The sequence below is a fragment of the Quercus suber genome, unplaced genomic scaffold (assembly GCF_002906115.3).
Source record: "Quercus suber isolate HL8 unplaced genomic scaffold, Cork oak 2.0 scaffold_179, whole genome shotgun sequence".
Lineage (NCBI taxonomy): Eukaryota > Viridiplantae > Streptophyta > Magnoliopsida > Fagales > Fagaceae > Quercus > Quercus suber.
The window spans coordinates 1,129,162-1,144,852 of NW_027069638.1; the positions used below are offsets into that span (position 1 = coordinate 1,129,162).

The 15,691-nt window shown below is 36.6% G+C and overlaps 1 protein-coding gene across 1 annotated transcript; it reads right to left on the reverse strand.

The window, feature by feature from the left end:
* Positions 1–1,256: 1,256 nt before the first annotated feature.
* Positions 1,257–11,582, reverse strand: LOC112036563 (uncharacterized). Its single transcript, XM_024069407.2, has 8 exons — positions 11,401–11,582; positions 9,294–9,342; positions 8,954–9,200; positions 3,129–3,281; positions 2,678–2,783; positions 2,439–2,553; positions 1,702–1,765; positions 1,257–1,596 (listed from the first exon to the last, which is right to left on the reverse strand). Exons 2-7 carry the CDS (start codon positions 9,339–9,341, stop codon positions 1,727–1,729), a joined length of 708 nt encoding a protein of 235 aa, XP_023925175.1. The 5' UTR covers position 9,342; positions 11,401–11,582; the 3' UTR covers positions 1,257–1,596; positions 1,702–1,726.
* Positions 11,583–15,691: the final 4,109 nt, after the last annotated feature.

The window sequence follows — 15,691 nt, forward strand, 5'->3', positions numbered from 1 at the left end:
TTTACTTTTGACACCAAATTCAACATGCACTGCACTCTCACCAGTTCGCACCCTAATTTTGGGTCTTTTCAATTCGGTGGTATCGACTAAGGAGAAGGTCAAAGAATGAGCGAAGTGGTGGTGGTAGGCGATTAGATCATGAGGGTTGTCCTTTTTTTCCTTTTTTTTCTAATGTAATTTTTTTTTAATACCATTGTTTTGTTTGATATAATTGCATGTGAAGATGTATATTAGTAAAATTTAAAATATTTGATGGGGCATAATGTAATTGGAGAATATAAATGAATGGTTCTACACTTTGTATTTATTAAATTAAGGAATGATTACACTTTACCCACCTGTTGTTTGCCTCTAATTTGATGTACTTACCTGTGGTTTCAATTTTGATACTTTATCTATCTGTAATTCTCACCGTTACTGTGACCCACCTCTCCCTCAGTCGTTACTCTAACACAGAATATGTAAAAAAAAAACCCCAAACGAATTAAAACACTATCACTCCCAAAACTCACTCACTAACATGAAGAACATATACCCAGAAAACTAATACAAATTAAATCAAGCAATACGTACAAACCACAGATCTATCAAAATACAACTAAAAACACAAGAGAAATAAGATCAAAAAGTGGTATTGACCTCTCTCTCAATTCACACAAATCTTAAACATGAAAAACATAGACCCAAAAAAATCAAACTCAAATCAACCTCCACAAATATATATTTGCCTTGTTGTCTCTCTTTCATCACAATGGTTACTAATTTGTTCAAAGAAAAAAAAAATCAATGGCCGACCACTCACACCTGTTCTTCTTCAACAGTCTCTCTCCAAACTCCAAACCCAGCCATGACCGACCACTCACAGCTCATCTCCGCCGCTTCAACACAACCTCAGATGGTGGTTCTTAAGCTCGAACCTCCCTCTCATCGGAATCTCTATCTTAACCCGATCTTAGCCTAAACACCTCTCTCTCTCTCTCTTCGATCTTTCAGAATCTAAAAGAATTGAAGCTTCCAAGCTCCTTTGCGGCAAACCCCAGCCACCACCATCTCTCCACTTCTCTACCCGGTCTTTCCGAACCTAACTCTCAAACTCACTCTTCAATCTACCACAGTGGTGTGGAGGCCCTGCACAATCAGACAGGAATGTTATAACTTTTATCATTCTATTGCTGGTCTTTCTTTTGTTTTTTTGTACTTTATTTTCTTGGGGAGGTGGGGATGGATCTAAACTTGTTTTATAGTGGAATTCATAATTAGATAAATACATCAAACGTTTCCATTAAAATTCTCCCTTAAGAACAAAATTATAATAAATAGCTACTCCAACTAAATTCAGATTTTTGGAGGAATTATCCGGGTACAGTAGCAAGCATATCACTTTCTAGGTTCAACTAATGACCTAGAGCAAATTGCAAAAAGCTATGGGCAAGCAACACGCATTGTGGCCAACCTCCATCACAGGAATTGGCCAAGCGAGATTACTCAAGCCAGCTGTTACCCTAATCTCCTACGCAAAATATACATCAAGCAGGTACTCCTTACTCCACTATATTTCTATTTTACAGTCAACTCATCAAAACCGCGAACTCACGTCTGCATAGACAAGGCAAAGGACATTTCATGAGCATCAAGCAAAGCTTTCCTTCAGAAACTAGAGTCAAAAAGTAATTTAAAAAAGAAAGCACAATTAGATACTACCTCAATTGGGTTAGAGAGTCAGACACTAGTCAACGTCCCCAGTGGCAGCATCTTTCTTCACTATCTGCCAAACATATATAGAATACCTTCAGAAAGCCATAGTTCAGAAAAACATAAAACATATCAAAAAAATTTCCCCTACAAAAAGGAGCATCTATTATTCTTCTTGTCAGTGACTAAGGAATAATCAATTTGTCATGTGCCAGCTTCACAAACATGTAACTCATAACATTTCATCAGCTCTTACCAAGTTTAAACTAGTAAATTATAACATAATTGTCATAAAATTATAAACCATATCACCCATAAATTACATGACTTTTTCGGTTGACAATCCAATCAAAGTCTTCCAAAGCATCAGAAAAATCCTTGGCTCTATGTACTGTATAAAACATTTATTAGTCCCCATGCATTATATCCACTTCAACCTCAAGCCATGCAAATTGCAAATATGCAGCAACAAGCCCATTAAATGGGTTCAAGAGGAGATATTCTACACACAGATACTTCTGATGAGCATGGGCAGTAAGAACCTTGTCCTATTAAAGAGTTGACCATGGAATACCAATGACATGGAAAACCTCACTGACAGCTACATTCATCCGCTTACCAACAAATGTAGGTAATCCAAGTTCTCATAGACTGATTAAAAAATAGGAATTTTACGCATTTCAAACAGAACTGATTCTATTATATAAACATGACTTCACTGAACAATCTGGATTGCTAATCAATACCTGTGATATGTATTCTTTAATCCTGTCATTAACCGGTGCATCTAAAGCCCTCTCAGCAAGTTCATAGAATAAAGTACTACCTTCAGGTCCATTAACTTTGTCCTTCTGCAAATATCTGCAAAGAGAAACAAGAATGGGGATAAAAACAACTGTTTTTCTGTTGTCATTTAAGAGCACCATAAACGACCAGTCAAAGAAACATTATAACTAAAAACTCTACCCTATCAGACAATTCTAACCTTTGCTGGACAAGTGCCTCCAATGCCTGTTTGACGTTTCCAAGAACCGGATGGATTTCATCACTATCAGAAAATCCCATCCGTCTCAAATGATGCCAAAGATTCTCTGCAATGTTTCACAAATAGTGAGCTTCCATTTGTTAGGAAATCATGAGAAAAAAGATAAATTTAGAAGGAATTTTTTCCCTCATAATTTTTAAGTGAGAATCATAAGCCACCAACAGCCTCTTGAGGTGATGTTTACAATCTGATCTGTAGTAATTAGACAAGCATCCCACTTAATTCCTATAAAGTGAGAGTCCACCAAGCAGATGGTCTGGATCCTCAAAAAGATGAAAGTTTTAACCATGAATTTTCCTGAAAGATAGGCTGTTTCCAACAGAAATATTCTTCCTTCTTGGTGTGCTTTCTAAAGTTTATTATCTTAGAACAATTTAAGCAGAGACCATACCTTCCGGAATTTTGCCACCTGCTAGATGTACAACACCAAGCATGACGAAAGTGAAACCAGTGAGATGTGTTGTATTTACATCCTCAACATATTTCCTATATACATCAGCGGGTAATTGACTTATAAGGATATAGGATTTTGCATCTGCAACACCTGGAACAAGGAATTAATGTAACTACATTAGAGCCCATATAGATAGAATATATTTAAAAACAATTAAAAAAATAACCAAGGGACTAGATCTCTTGGCACTGCACACCATCTCAGATGGTTGGGAAAAACATGTCGAGATAACTGCAAGATTCTTTGTTCTTCCTCATTGAAACATATGAACAAGTTATTTAGAGTTAGAGGTTCAATTGGTGAACATGTTTTTAGTGCCTCTTGCAAATATTTTCTCCACATTCACAATATTATAATTTCAACTATACGGGTAAGGAGACAGCAGTCAAAGGTTACCTCAGTGGTTGTTGCAGCTTCTGGCTGCAAGGTGGTGATCATAGTGACTGAATGAACAACATTACAGTAACTAGAGAAGAAAGTGAGATTTGTGAAAATAAACAAACTGGTTTTACTAAGTTGACTATCCAACAGATCATGAATCTACTCTGGGTAGCTGCTCAAGTAGTGGTGAGAGAAGAGAGAAAGGTAAAGCAGAAATTAGGAGTTATAGGAGATGGATTAGAGGGAAGGGAGGAGTATTCAACCCCTCCAGATATTAAATGAATTGGTTAATCTGGAAACTAAGGGGGGACAGAATGACCACTTTAAACGAAGGGAGTTGAAGGCTAAATTGAGTACTTTGCATATTCCTATTGTTTGCCTGGTGGAAATAAGAGTTAAAGAGGAGAATGTATCTAGAGTCAAAGATATTATTACTCCAAGAAGTTGGAGAGTTTAAAGCTCAGATTGTAAACGAGGCATGGTTCTAGCGAGTGATTTTCATGTGGCAAGCAATAATGAGGAAAGAATGGGTAGTAAAGAGCTTTCATTATATGATCATCAATTTGGGCAGTGTTTGTATAATATTGAAGTCATGGATCGTCCTTTTATTGGGTGCTTTTACAAAAGGTGCAATGAAAGAGAATAATAATTTTTTTGGAACAAAGTCTCTCCAAACTACTTTGGAGAGACTCTTCAAGCTTCTCATATATTTCTTTTTTGGATGTGAATTTTGAAAATCTAATTATTGAATTTCATGTTCCTTATGTTCGTAACATGCAAATCATATTTACTATTCGATCAATACACTTATTTTTTATACACAATTTTAGATCACAAAAACTTAAAATTTTAACATTTGTTTGATTACATAGCAATTGATTTTTGATTTTCTTGAAATTTTGTAAGCATAAAGGATAAAATAAGAACATACAATCCAACGGTTAGATTTTCAAAATTTCCACTCAATATAAAGATAAATGAGGAGTTTCTTCAAACTAGTTTGGAGAGAAACTTTGTTCATTTTTTTGCGAGGAATCTGGATCAGGCTATGGGCAGTGAGCACTGCTTTTCTGAATTTGGGCAGGCAGTGGAGGAAATTTTAGCCCCAAGGATCTCAGATCACTCTCCTGATTTAATTTCCATCGGGGAGAACAGGAATTATGGGTCTAAACCTTTCAAGTTCTTCAATTTCTTGGCTTATAACAATAAATTTTTAGATTGGGTGAAACAAGAATGGGCTATTGAGGTTCAAGGGCTCTCAATGTTCAGGTTGTATTGTAACTAAAATAAGTGAAGCAAGCTCTAAAGAGGATCAGTAAGGAAGCTTATGGAGGCATTACACAGAGTTGCTTGTGCAAGAATAAGGCTTGAAAGTGTTCAAAACTGTTAATTTCCTAGGCAGAATGAGCTAGTTGTTAAAGAAAGGGAATGCATGCATGAGTATGTGTCTGTAAGGGGGGCTGAGGGGGCTTTTATGAACCAAAAATAAAGAATTAGTTGGTTAAATTTGGGAGACAATAATACAGCTTTCTTTCATAGAGCTGTGAAAATCAGAATCTTTAGAAACTCTATTCTGTGTTTGTATGATAATGAAGGCGAAAAGACAGTGGATCCTCAGCAAGTAATAAAGATGGCAGTAGAATTCTATCAAAACCTACTTGGTGTTTCTAAAGGACAGCAGCCACAAGAGGTAATTAGTAAAAACCAGATAGTGATGGACTTCCAGATTGTATCTAGGCGTGAGGAGAATTTGCGAAAGGATGATTCAGATATGGAAATTCAGCAGACCTTGTTTTCTATGGATAATGAGAAGGATCCAGCCTGATGACTTCAAAACCTAGTTTTTCAAGGCATGGTCTATTATTCAAGTTGATGTGGTGAAAGCTATCCAGCCCTTTTTTACTTTAGGTAAGTTGCTTGGAGAAATGAATGCCACTATCCTTATCTTAGTACCTAAAGTATGTAATCCATCAAATATGGGCGATTTTAGGCCTAATTCATGCCGCAACATCATTTACAAATGCATCACAAAAATATTAGCAAATAACCTAAGGCATGCTAGAATTAATTAATCAGCCCTAACCAAACTGCATTTGTAGCAGGTAGAAGTATAGTTGAGAATGTGTTGTTTGCACAAGAAATAGTCAAGACTTACCATAGAAAGGGTCTTGGCAAGTGTACTATTAAGGTAGATCTGAAAAAATGACTGACTCAGTAGAGTGGAAGTTTAGTTTGCTTTGTCATTGTGTTGTTGGCTTTCCCAAGAGAAATGCTGCATCAGTTAAAAAATGTATTACAACACCTAAATTTTCTGTGGCTATTATTGGAGGCTTGGCTGGCTACTTCAAAGGAAGTAAAGGTCTTAAACGAGGGAATCCTTTGTCTCCTTACTTGTTTGTGCTAGGAATGGAGGCATTTACTAGAACACCATGGATAAGAGAGTTGAAATCTCAAAGCTTCAAGCTTCACCCTTAATGTGGCAGGCTACAGCTTATCAATCTTTGCTTTGCTGACAACCTAATGAATTTACATTTGCTTATTTGTCTAGTCCAATTGGTCAGAAAAGTGCCGGATGAATTTAAGGCTGTCTGAGTTGTAAGCTAATGAATAGCGTTAAACAGCGAATTTTTAGTTCTCTCCACTTCAATGAAGGTACCTCTTTATCAAGATTTTCGACCTCTAATTGATAGAATTACAGCTAGAATGAGCTCCTGGATGTCAAAAAAGTTGTCCTTTGCAGGAAGATTACAGCTTCTTCAGTCGGTTTTGTACAACATACAAATTTTTTGGGTTGGGATGTTCACACCACCTAAAAAGGTCATTACGACTGCTGAACAAAAGTTCAACAAATTTTTGAGGAATGGTCCTGATAAAGCAGCAAATAATGCCAATATTCCTTGGAAAAAATATTTGTGTTCTTAAGGAGGGTGGGTTAGGCTTGAAGGAGATTAGGAGATTGAGAAGTGGAATAAGGTGGCTTGTTTGAAACACATCTAGAACTTTTTGCTCAAACAGGTTCAATTTGGGTGGCATGGGTGGGTCATAACAACATATTGAAGGATTCGGTGTGTCAAAGCATCCCAAGATGGTACCTAGGGATGGAGAAGATTAATTTCCCAAGATGGTACCTAGGGATGGAGAAGATTAATTAAGTTAAGGGGCTTGGCAGTTGGCGCCACAATATCTGAAATTTGTTGTTGGAGATGGTTCCCAACTTCCCATATCTTCCTTTGGCATGTGATTGGTGGCACCCAGATGGGATTCTATATGAAAAATATGGCTGTAGAGTCATTTACAATGATGCTACTAGTATGGATGCAAAGCTGTCTAATGAGATGAGGAATAATGGAGATTAGAGATGGAAACCTGCAAAATCAAATGAGATTGTAGCAATTCAAAACAAACTCCGCTTGGTTGAGATTGGTGGTGAAAATCAACCCATGTGGCTGCTCTCAAAAACAGGTAAATTCAATTTTGCCATGACCTGGTGTGAAGTTAGATTGAAAAAGCCAGAAATTTCATGGAGAAAACCGACTCGGTTTCCTATAACTACATCAAAGCATGATTTCATTGGATGGGTTGTGTTTAAAAAAAATACTTCCCCCTCATGATAGGCTCCTTCAATGGGGCTACATGGGAATTCAGATTGTGTTTTCTGTAGAAAGGTCTTGGAAAGTAGAGATCATTTTTTTTTTGAATGCTTGCTGATATGGAGAGAGGTGATGAGATGCTACCTTCTTAGAAATCCTTAGTGTTATTGGGATGCTGTAATCAACTGGGGATTGTAGAATTCGAAGCACAATAATCTTAAGACAATGTTATGCAAGCTAGGCTGGGAGGCAGTCACATATCATGTTTGGATCCAGCGTAATGCCAGAATCCATGCTGAGAATCTCAAGACTGGAAAGTCCATTATCCAGGCAGTAAAATGGGAAGTTAGGGCTCAGGTCCAATCTAAAGGAGGCTTCAAAAAAACTATATGTAGCAAGATCCTATGCTGTAAATAGGAAATATCTTCCTCAGTTCTTAAAGTAGTTTAGGATTCTGTTAGTAGAGGTTGGGCTTTGGTGCGATGATAAGTGTCTTTCACCAAAAGCAATAGGTCGCAGGTTCAAGTCCTAGAACCAGCCTCTCCAAAACAAATTGAGGGTAAGGCTACCTACCATGACCTTTCTTAAACCCCGCAAAAAGTGGGAGCTTTGTGTACTAGGTATGAGAGAACATTGCTATAACTAAATTTCACTATCACTCCCTCAAAATGCTTGGTTTCCATTTCGGTTGTAGACAGGTCACTCAAGGTGTTGGAAATAAACATGGGGGTGGAAAGGAAATTGAAACCTCTTATGGCAAATGCCTATTAAAGGGTATCCAAAGGTGGCAGTTCCTAAAACGATTAATAAATAAGAAATAGAAATGACAGACCAGTGTATTGTCAGCCAAACAACTTATTGGTGAAATCTACAATAGAACAAATTATGATCTGGTAATCTAACTTTGTGTAACTTGGCTTAAAATAATGGATCAAACTGTACTTCCTCTTTTGCAAGAAGTCAAAACTCAAATTCTGTTATATGTCCACATATACGTGCAGGTATATCAGTATATGTGTGTCTGTTAATATATAAATTAAGTTCAAATTAGAACTAATGTAACAGTTTCACAATGTTACATCACTTAGTAACATCTCTGGGATCAATATTTCAATGAACCAATCATTGGATTATATGACCTTCGCATATATATCATGCTTGCCAAATACCAACATAATCAAAGATTAAGAACATCTAAAAATTGCTTAGAATTATGGGTTTTTTATATTTTAAAAACATACTGAATAAATAAATTTTACATTAGCATATAACATCATATTGACATAAAATTCAGCATGCATGAATGTATATCAAGTCAGGAGCATAAAATCCAGTGTTAGTCTTGACAAAATATTAATTTTTTATAGATAGGTGTCTTGACAAAACATTAATACTTTTATTAAAAAGTTAAGTGATGTAACATCACAAAGTATAACCTGGCCAGCAAGCTCTAGTTTAACTGGCACCTCCTTCCCTAGCAAGTACTAGGTGGAGGGTGAGGTTATAAATTCAAGACCAACTAAGTGCATGTGTAACTTAACTATCCTCCATCCCCCACCCACCCCCAAAAAAAAAAAGGTGCCTCTGTAACAGGTAACCATGGGCTTGTACTCATAGCAAAACATGGCAAACATGTGATTGCTAACTCTGTTATAGAAACTAGTAAGTCGAGTGACTTGTGATCAATGTGAAACAAACGTGTATATCTAGTGCAAACTGGAGCCCTACACCTTGTGCACACTCCAGAAAATAATACGCTTTATCATAAATTTTAAGGTGATAGTTTCTCACTTTGCTGGGAAGAGCGCCCTTGGTTTGTTGATGAAGGACGAGATCTTTGTAGCTCCCTCATCTCATAGCCAAAAATGCTTGAGAGCCTTTCTTTAGCCTCATTAATCACAACAGCAGGAAGAGCACGCTGACGATAGTTTTTAGTAACGAGTTGAGTAAGCTCATCCCTCTTAATTGGGCACCCAGAATTTTGGTGGGTTTTGAAAAGGACATAGCGGATTACTTCTGCAACAAGTTTGTCCTTTTCCTGAGAAGAATATTGTTTACACATTAGAACAAATATATTTTCTAATTCAAAGACATGACAATCATTAAATGGAAGTGAAATGCAAAACTACACCTCTTTTGAAATATCAAATTGAGAGAAATCTTCTCTAGCACTGGCCATCCTACAGAAAGAAAAACAAGTAGGCAAGAATTACATCAATGCACCAAAACAAGTACACAAGAAGAGATGCCATATTGGAGTATAAATGGGGTAAAAAACAATACCCTATTTGAAAATTTTTGCCATTATGAATTTTCAGAGTAAATGCCATGACAAATCCACGATTGGTTTCAAATCCAGCTCATGTTTTATACATGCACAATCTAAAACATAACAAACTAAACAAACAGACCAACTGATAAGCACTGCCCAATTGCAAATAGGATTAAGAAACACAACAATTCAATGTAGGCCTCAAATTTTAAACCATAGTCCTTTTCGTGCTGCATTGAAGGAAAAACTAATTAAGTAGGATCCAGGTTGAGATCCTCAATCCTCATGTCTAGGCCATTGTAAAAAGGATATGCCTAGCTTGATGCTTGCTATTACTCGAAGAAAAAAGTTGTAAAGCGAGTCTTATGACCAGTTATTCGTTTTGGTCTGAGAAGGTAGAAAAGCACAAGATCACACCACCAATTTGGTTCGGATGTAACTTTCTACCTTGAAGTAAGGTGCCATCATTAACTTTATCAAGAAGTTATCATGATACTTCGGCAGGGAGGGTTGCTGTTGATGAGCTTAAAATGCAGGATGCTAAAAGTTCATTTGATGAGAATAGTATTGACAGGAATACTACGATTGTAGCAAATGAATCATCTGGTGAAATCCCAGTGTGAGAATCAAGATTCTGATTGTGCGATCAGTGCTTTTATACAATATCAATTATTATAACATCAAATTCAACAGGAATTGCAAAACAATTCAGCGGCATGAACCTTATCAGTATTTCCTTATTAAGAACTTCCCAAAGATCAGTTCTTATGAAGCCACCAGCATTTTATTAACATGTATTTTAATAGCTTCCACAAAGAATGTTAAATATTTATAAAATACAAACACATACTTATCAAAAAAATTTATAAAAAATATAAACACACATCGAAGCACAAATTTAACAGACCCTTCTCCTAATCTATTAGCAATGTGTGTTTTTTTTTTTTTTTGATAATCAAGAATCTTTATTGAAAGAGCTGGAGAACCAGCAACAAAACAGAACCACAGAGCCCAAACCAGCAACAATACAGACAAGGCTCTTAAAAGGGAGACCAACAACAACAAACCAAAAGAACCTCAAATAAGCCCCAGCCAGACAAAGCAACACAACCTTCAAACCTGCAGAACCATAACAGAACTACAACACCCAAAAAAAAAAAAAAAAAAAACCAACTAACAAAAGCACTACCAACACTCAACAGCAGATAGCCAACAAAGCAAACAACAAACAACTTCATAAAGCTAAAGGGAGGCCTAGGCAGCATCCTTAAGCGAAATAGGGTTTCTCTGAAGAACAGAATCTGTGAATCCAAACCTACACAGCAGAGTTTCTGATTAAAATGGGTACTAGGGAACACACTACCCCCTTCAACTCGAATCTTTGACTCGCTTTCTGATAAGCCCCACAGTCTGATTTTCTTTTTAAATCAATCCTCGAAAAACGATTGCATTTCTCTGACTCCAAATGCGGTAAACAGCTGCACTAAGCCCCAGTTTACCACATACAGATTTCAAGGATTTTCCTTTCCATTGTTTTTCTGCCCAGTCAACAACATCATCATCCCAATCATCCCCTATGAATTCTTGGTAGCACCAATAATTAACCCTCTTCTAAATTCTACTGACGCAAAGCAAATCAACTGCTAGTCCTCCGCTCACTAATCTCTCTTTTGTAAACAATCTGTTCTTTATTGCCAACCAAGATATAAAAACACAACGTTCTTTATTAGCATTGTGTTTGGATGTAGTAATTGATTTTTTTCATAGGAAAATCTAAAAATGAAGGGGTTTACAATAATCCATCATTTAAAATCCAAACAATTGCAAATTTCATTGTTTGGCATAGATAAAGAAATTACGCTCATCTAAACTAACAACGAAAAAATAAATCAAACAAAACAACAATAATTAATTGCTTTATAATCGTTATAAAGCACTTATAACGATTGAGACTAGAGATTTTTACCTGATCGTTAGACAAACCAGAGAGAGTTGGCAGAACCTTTTAGCCTGAGCAAATGAAGCCCCTGTAGTTTTTGTGCGTTTTGGTTTTGGTAAGTGAAATGAATAAAGAAGGAATTCAAATTATCTGAGTTCTCTGTCTGAAACCCTAATCTCCGGCGCGGATCATATGGCGGGAAAAATAAGCATATGTTTACATCCTTCTAATCATATTATGCCACGTCAGATATTTTTAAAGTTAAGAAATAATAGACCTCTTCACACGCAATTCTATCCTACGAAACAAAAATTAAAATTAGAAAACTAAAAATTTACTACAGTCCTTCGAGTTTCGAGTTTCGACCCACCAAACACACCGACGGGTCCAATTTTGAAACCTCGAACTTCAACTTTACTTTTGACACCAAATTCAACATGCACTCAGGGGTGTCAATGTTCAACCCAACCCGCGAACACGACACAAACCCGACACGGGTTTTTTCGGGTTAGGGTTGGGCCTTAATGGGTTTGGGTCATAAACGGGTCAACTCGAAAGCGACACGATAAGAAACAGGTCATAAACGGGTCAACCCGCGTAACTCGCAATAGACACGTTTGACACGCCAATTTATTTGTGTCAACCTGAAATGACTCACTTAACATAACCCGTTTAACTCATATAATAAATAAATATTTATCTTATTTTAGATTTGTCAAATATCTTTTATATCCAACATATATTTTAAATTAAAAAAAAAAGTGAGTAATTATAAAAATTTACAAGAGATATAATTGAAAATTGAAACTTTACAGATCTTAGAACTACTAATACTTTTTTATTTTTCTTTTTTGGCATAGAACTTACACAAATAAAATTGGATGAGCTTGTGAAAGATGTTATGAATTTGGACATCAATAAAGAATCTATGGATGATAATCGTGGTTATAGTCAGGATTAGTCTACTGTTTGCTCAAATTCTTTCAATATTGATACTTAGCATTTGGCGAGTTCCAAGAATATTATATATTTGTTGAACTATGTTATTTTATTTTTTTGAAACTTTGTTATTTTGAATTTAGGTTGAAGTGTATGCACTTCTTTTGGAGTGTGAAGAACTTATTTCTAGATGAATGTTATATTTTTGTTGAACTATATTATTTTGAATGTGGGTTGAAGACTTGAAGTGTATGTACTGCTTTTTGGGATGTAAAAAAAATTATTTCTAGATGGATGTTATATTTAATATTATACAGGTTGAAATGAGTTGTGTTACATTCATGTTAACCCAACACGACTTGTTTATTAAGCGTGTTAAATGGGTTAGGTCAGGTCAACCCGTCTTATTAACAGGTCGGGTTAGGGTTGAAGGATCATGACACGATTATTAAATGGGTCGGGTTAGGGTTGAGTCATTTAGTCGAATACTTCTATCTTGACACGACACGAACCCGACATACTAACCCGAATTGACACCCCTACATGCACTGCACTCTCACCAGTTCGCACCCTAATTTTGGGTCTTTTCAATTTGGTGGTATCGACTAAGGAGAAGGTCAAAGAATGAGCAAAGTGGTGGTGGTAAGTGATTAGATCAAGAGGGTTGTCCTTTTTTTCCTTTTTTTTCTAATGTAATTTTTTTTAATACCATTGTTTTGTTTGATATAATTGCATGTGAAGATGTACATTAGTAAAATTTAAAATATTTGATGGGGAATAATATAATTGGAGAATATAAATGAATGGTTCTACACTTTGTATTTATTAAATTAAGGAATGATTATACTTTACCCACCTGTTGTTTGCCTCTAATTTGATGTACCTACCCGTGGTTTCAATTTTGACACTTTATCTACCTGTAATTCTCACCGTTACTGTGCTGTGACCCACCTCTCCCTCAGCCGTTACTCTAACACAGAATATGTAAAAAAAAAAACCCCAAACGAATTAAAACACTATCACTCCCAAAACTCACTCACTAACATGAAGAACATACACCCAGAAAACTAATACAAATTAAATCAAGCAATACGTACAAACCACAGATCTATCAAAATACAACTAAAAACACAAGAGAAACAAGATCAAAAAGTGGTATTGACCTCTCTCTCAATTCACACAAATTTTAAACATGAAAAACATAGACCCAGAAAAATCAAACTCAAATCAACCTCCACAAATATATATTTGCCTTGTTGTCTCTCTTTCATCACAATGGTTACTAATTTGTTCAAAGAAAAAAAAAATCAATGGCTGACCACTTACACCGTTCTTCTTCAACAGTCTCTCTCCAAACTCCAAACCCAGCCATGGCCGACCACTCACAGCTCATCTCCGCCGCTTCAACACAACCTCAGATGGTGGTTCTCAAGCTCGAACCTCCCTCTCATCGGAATCTCTATCTTAACCCGATCTTAGCCTAAACACCTCTCTCTCTCTTCGATCTTTCAGAATCTAAAAGAATTGAAGCTTCCAAGCTCCTTTGCGGCAAACCCCAGCCACCACCATCTCTCCACTTCTCTACCCGGTCTTTCCGAACCTAACTCTCAAACTCACTCTTCAATCTACCACAGTGGTGTGGAGGCCCTGCACAATCAGACGTAGGCTCGTTGTAGGAAATCGTTGACTAATCTGGTGGCGGATTTGGTGATTCCATGGGTTTTGGGTTGTTGTTTAGTTTTGAAATTTTCACTTTACTTCTATTATACCCAACAAATTAAGTAATTTTTATTCTACTGTTTACGATGTTGTGATTTTTTTCTAGTGGGTTTGTTGTTTGGCTTTGAAACCTTCCTCTCTCATATCTCTATTCCCTTGGTCAAGCTTTGCCGATCCTCCCATTGGGTGCTACTAATGTATATACAGTGGCTTTGTGTAAGTGAGATCTTGGATGTTGAAAATCAAAACTTTAGAAATTAAGTGCTAGAAATTGTTGATCCTCCCTGTTGTCATGTTGTAAATTGTGTTATGCTTTGATTTTAATAAATTTCTTAGTTTAGGCACAAAAAAATAAGTATAAGGAAGAAGACGAAGAACTCTCTCTCTCGTGGTTTTGCTTCATTTGATTTATATTAGTTTTCTGGGTGTATGTTCTTCATGTTTGTGAATGATGAGAAACCAATACCATTTTTTAATTATTGTTTTTCTCTTCTTCTTTTTTTCTTGTTTTGGGAGGAGAGAGACATAAAATGGGTGTAAAAAGACTTATTTACCCCTCTTTTTTAACAGAGGTGGGTTACGGCACAGTAATAGTGAGAATCACAGGTGGGTAAAGTGTCAAAATTGAAATCACAGGTAGGCACATTGAATTAGAGGCAAACCACAAGTGGGTAAAGTGTAATTATCCCTTAAATTAAATTTGTCCATTTAATTTTATTTCGACTACTAGCTGAGTCTAAATTCATTAGCAAGCTATATTATGTGGTTCAATTTTGTTTATTTTCTTATTAAAAAATTTAAACAAAAAAATTATGTGTAGGGTCTCAATTTTCAGACTAAGCCCAAAAATGAATGGGATCTTGGCCCAGTGGACCCAGTACAATGAATTTGTAGAGAGTGGGTCAAAGAGTTAGGCTTTAGTGCATGGATAACAGTTAGAATGGGTTTTTATGTTGATCAAACAGAAATGAACTGAGTTTATCAAAGAAAGCTTGTCATTGGCACAATCTGAGGAGCTCTACTTTTGTATATATTGAGTGACAATGGTTGCAAGAGTTCTTGAGATGTTCATCATGCTTTCTCTCCCTTTTTCCCAACCGCCCCCTTCTACGGTGGGTTTCTCCTCTTATATAGTCCTCTTTAAACGATCTTGACCTTCCACCCGTTGATCATCCAAGCCTATACTTGAATACCTGTCCCATCAGGCGTCCTCTCTGGTGTTCTGTGAGTTGCGGTAACCGAGGTAGCACTGTTCAGGAGTCATTTCCTCATCAATGCAACCAGAATATTAGTTGTGGGCATTTAATGCGAAGGTGATAGTTTCTCCTTGGATTGCTCCTCCACCATGCTCCCATGGCTGGTTTATTATACTCGTCCTTCTTTTTGGAATGCTCTGGGAGGCTGCCTTAGGTGGTGTGCCGCTCTTCCCTTCTATGATCTTGGTTGACTGAGGACAGGATCGTCCTCGGCGATGTTCCTCGGCAATTTGGGCATTTTTCGTTTGTCCTCGGACATTCCTTCTTCCTCGGCGTGGGCCTTGAGCTCAGTATAAAATGGGCCGGGGTTGCCAAATTCTTTGGCCCCACATTATGTTATATGATTCAGTTTTGTTTATTTTCTTATTAAAAAATTTAAACAAAAAAATTTGTTTAGCCCAAAA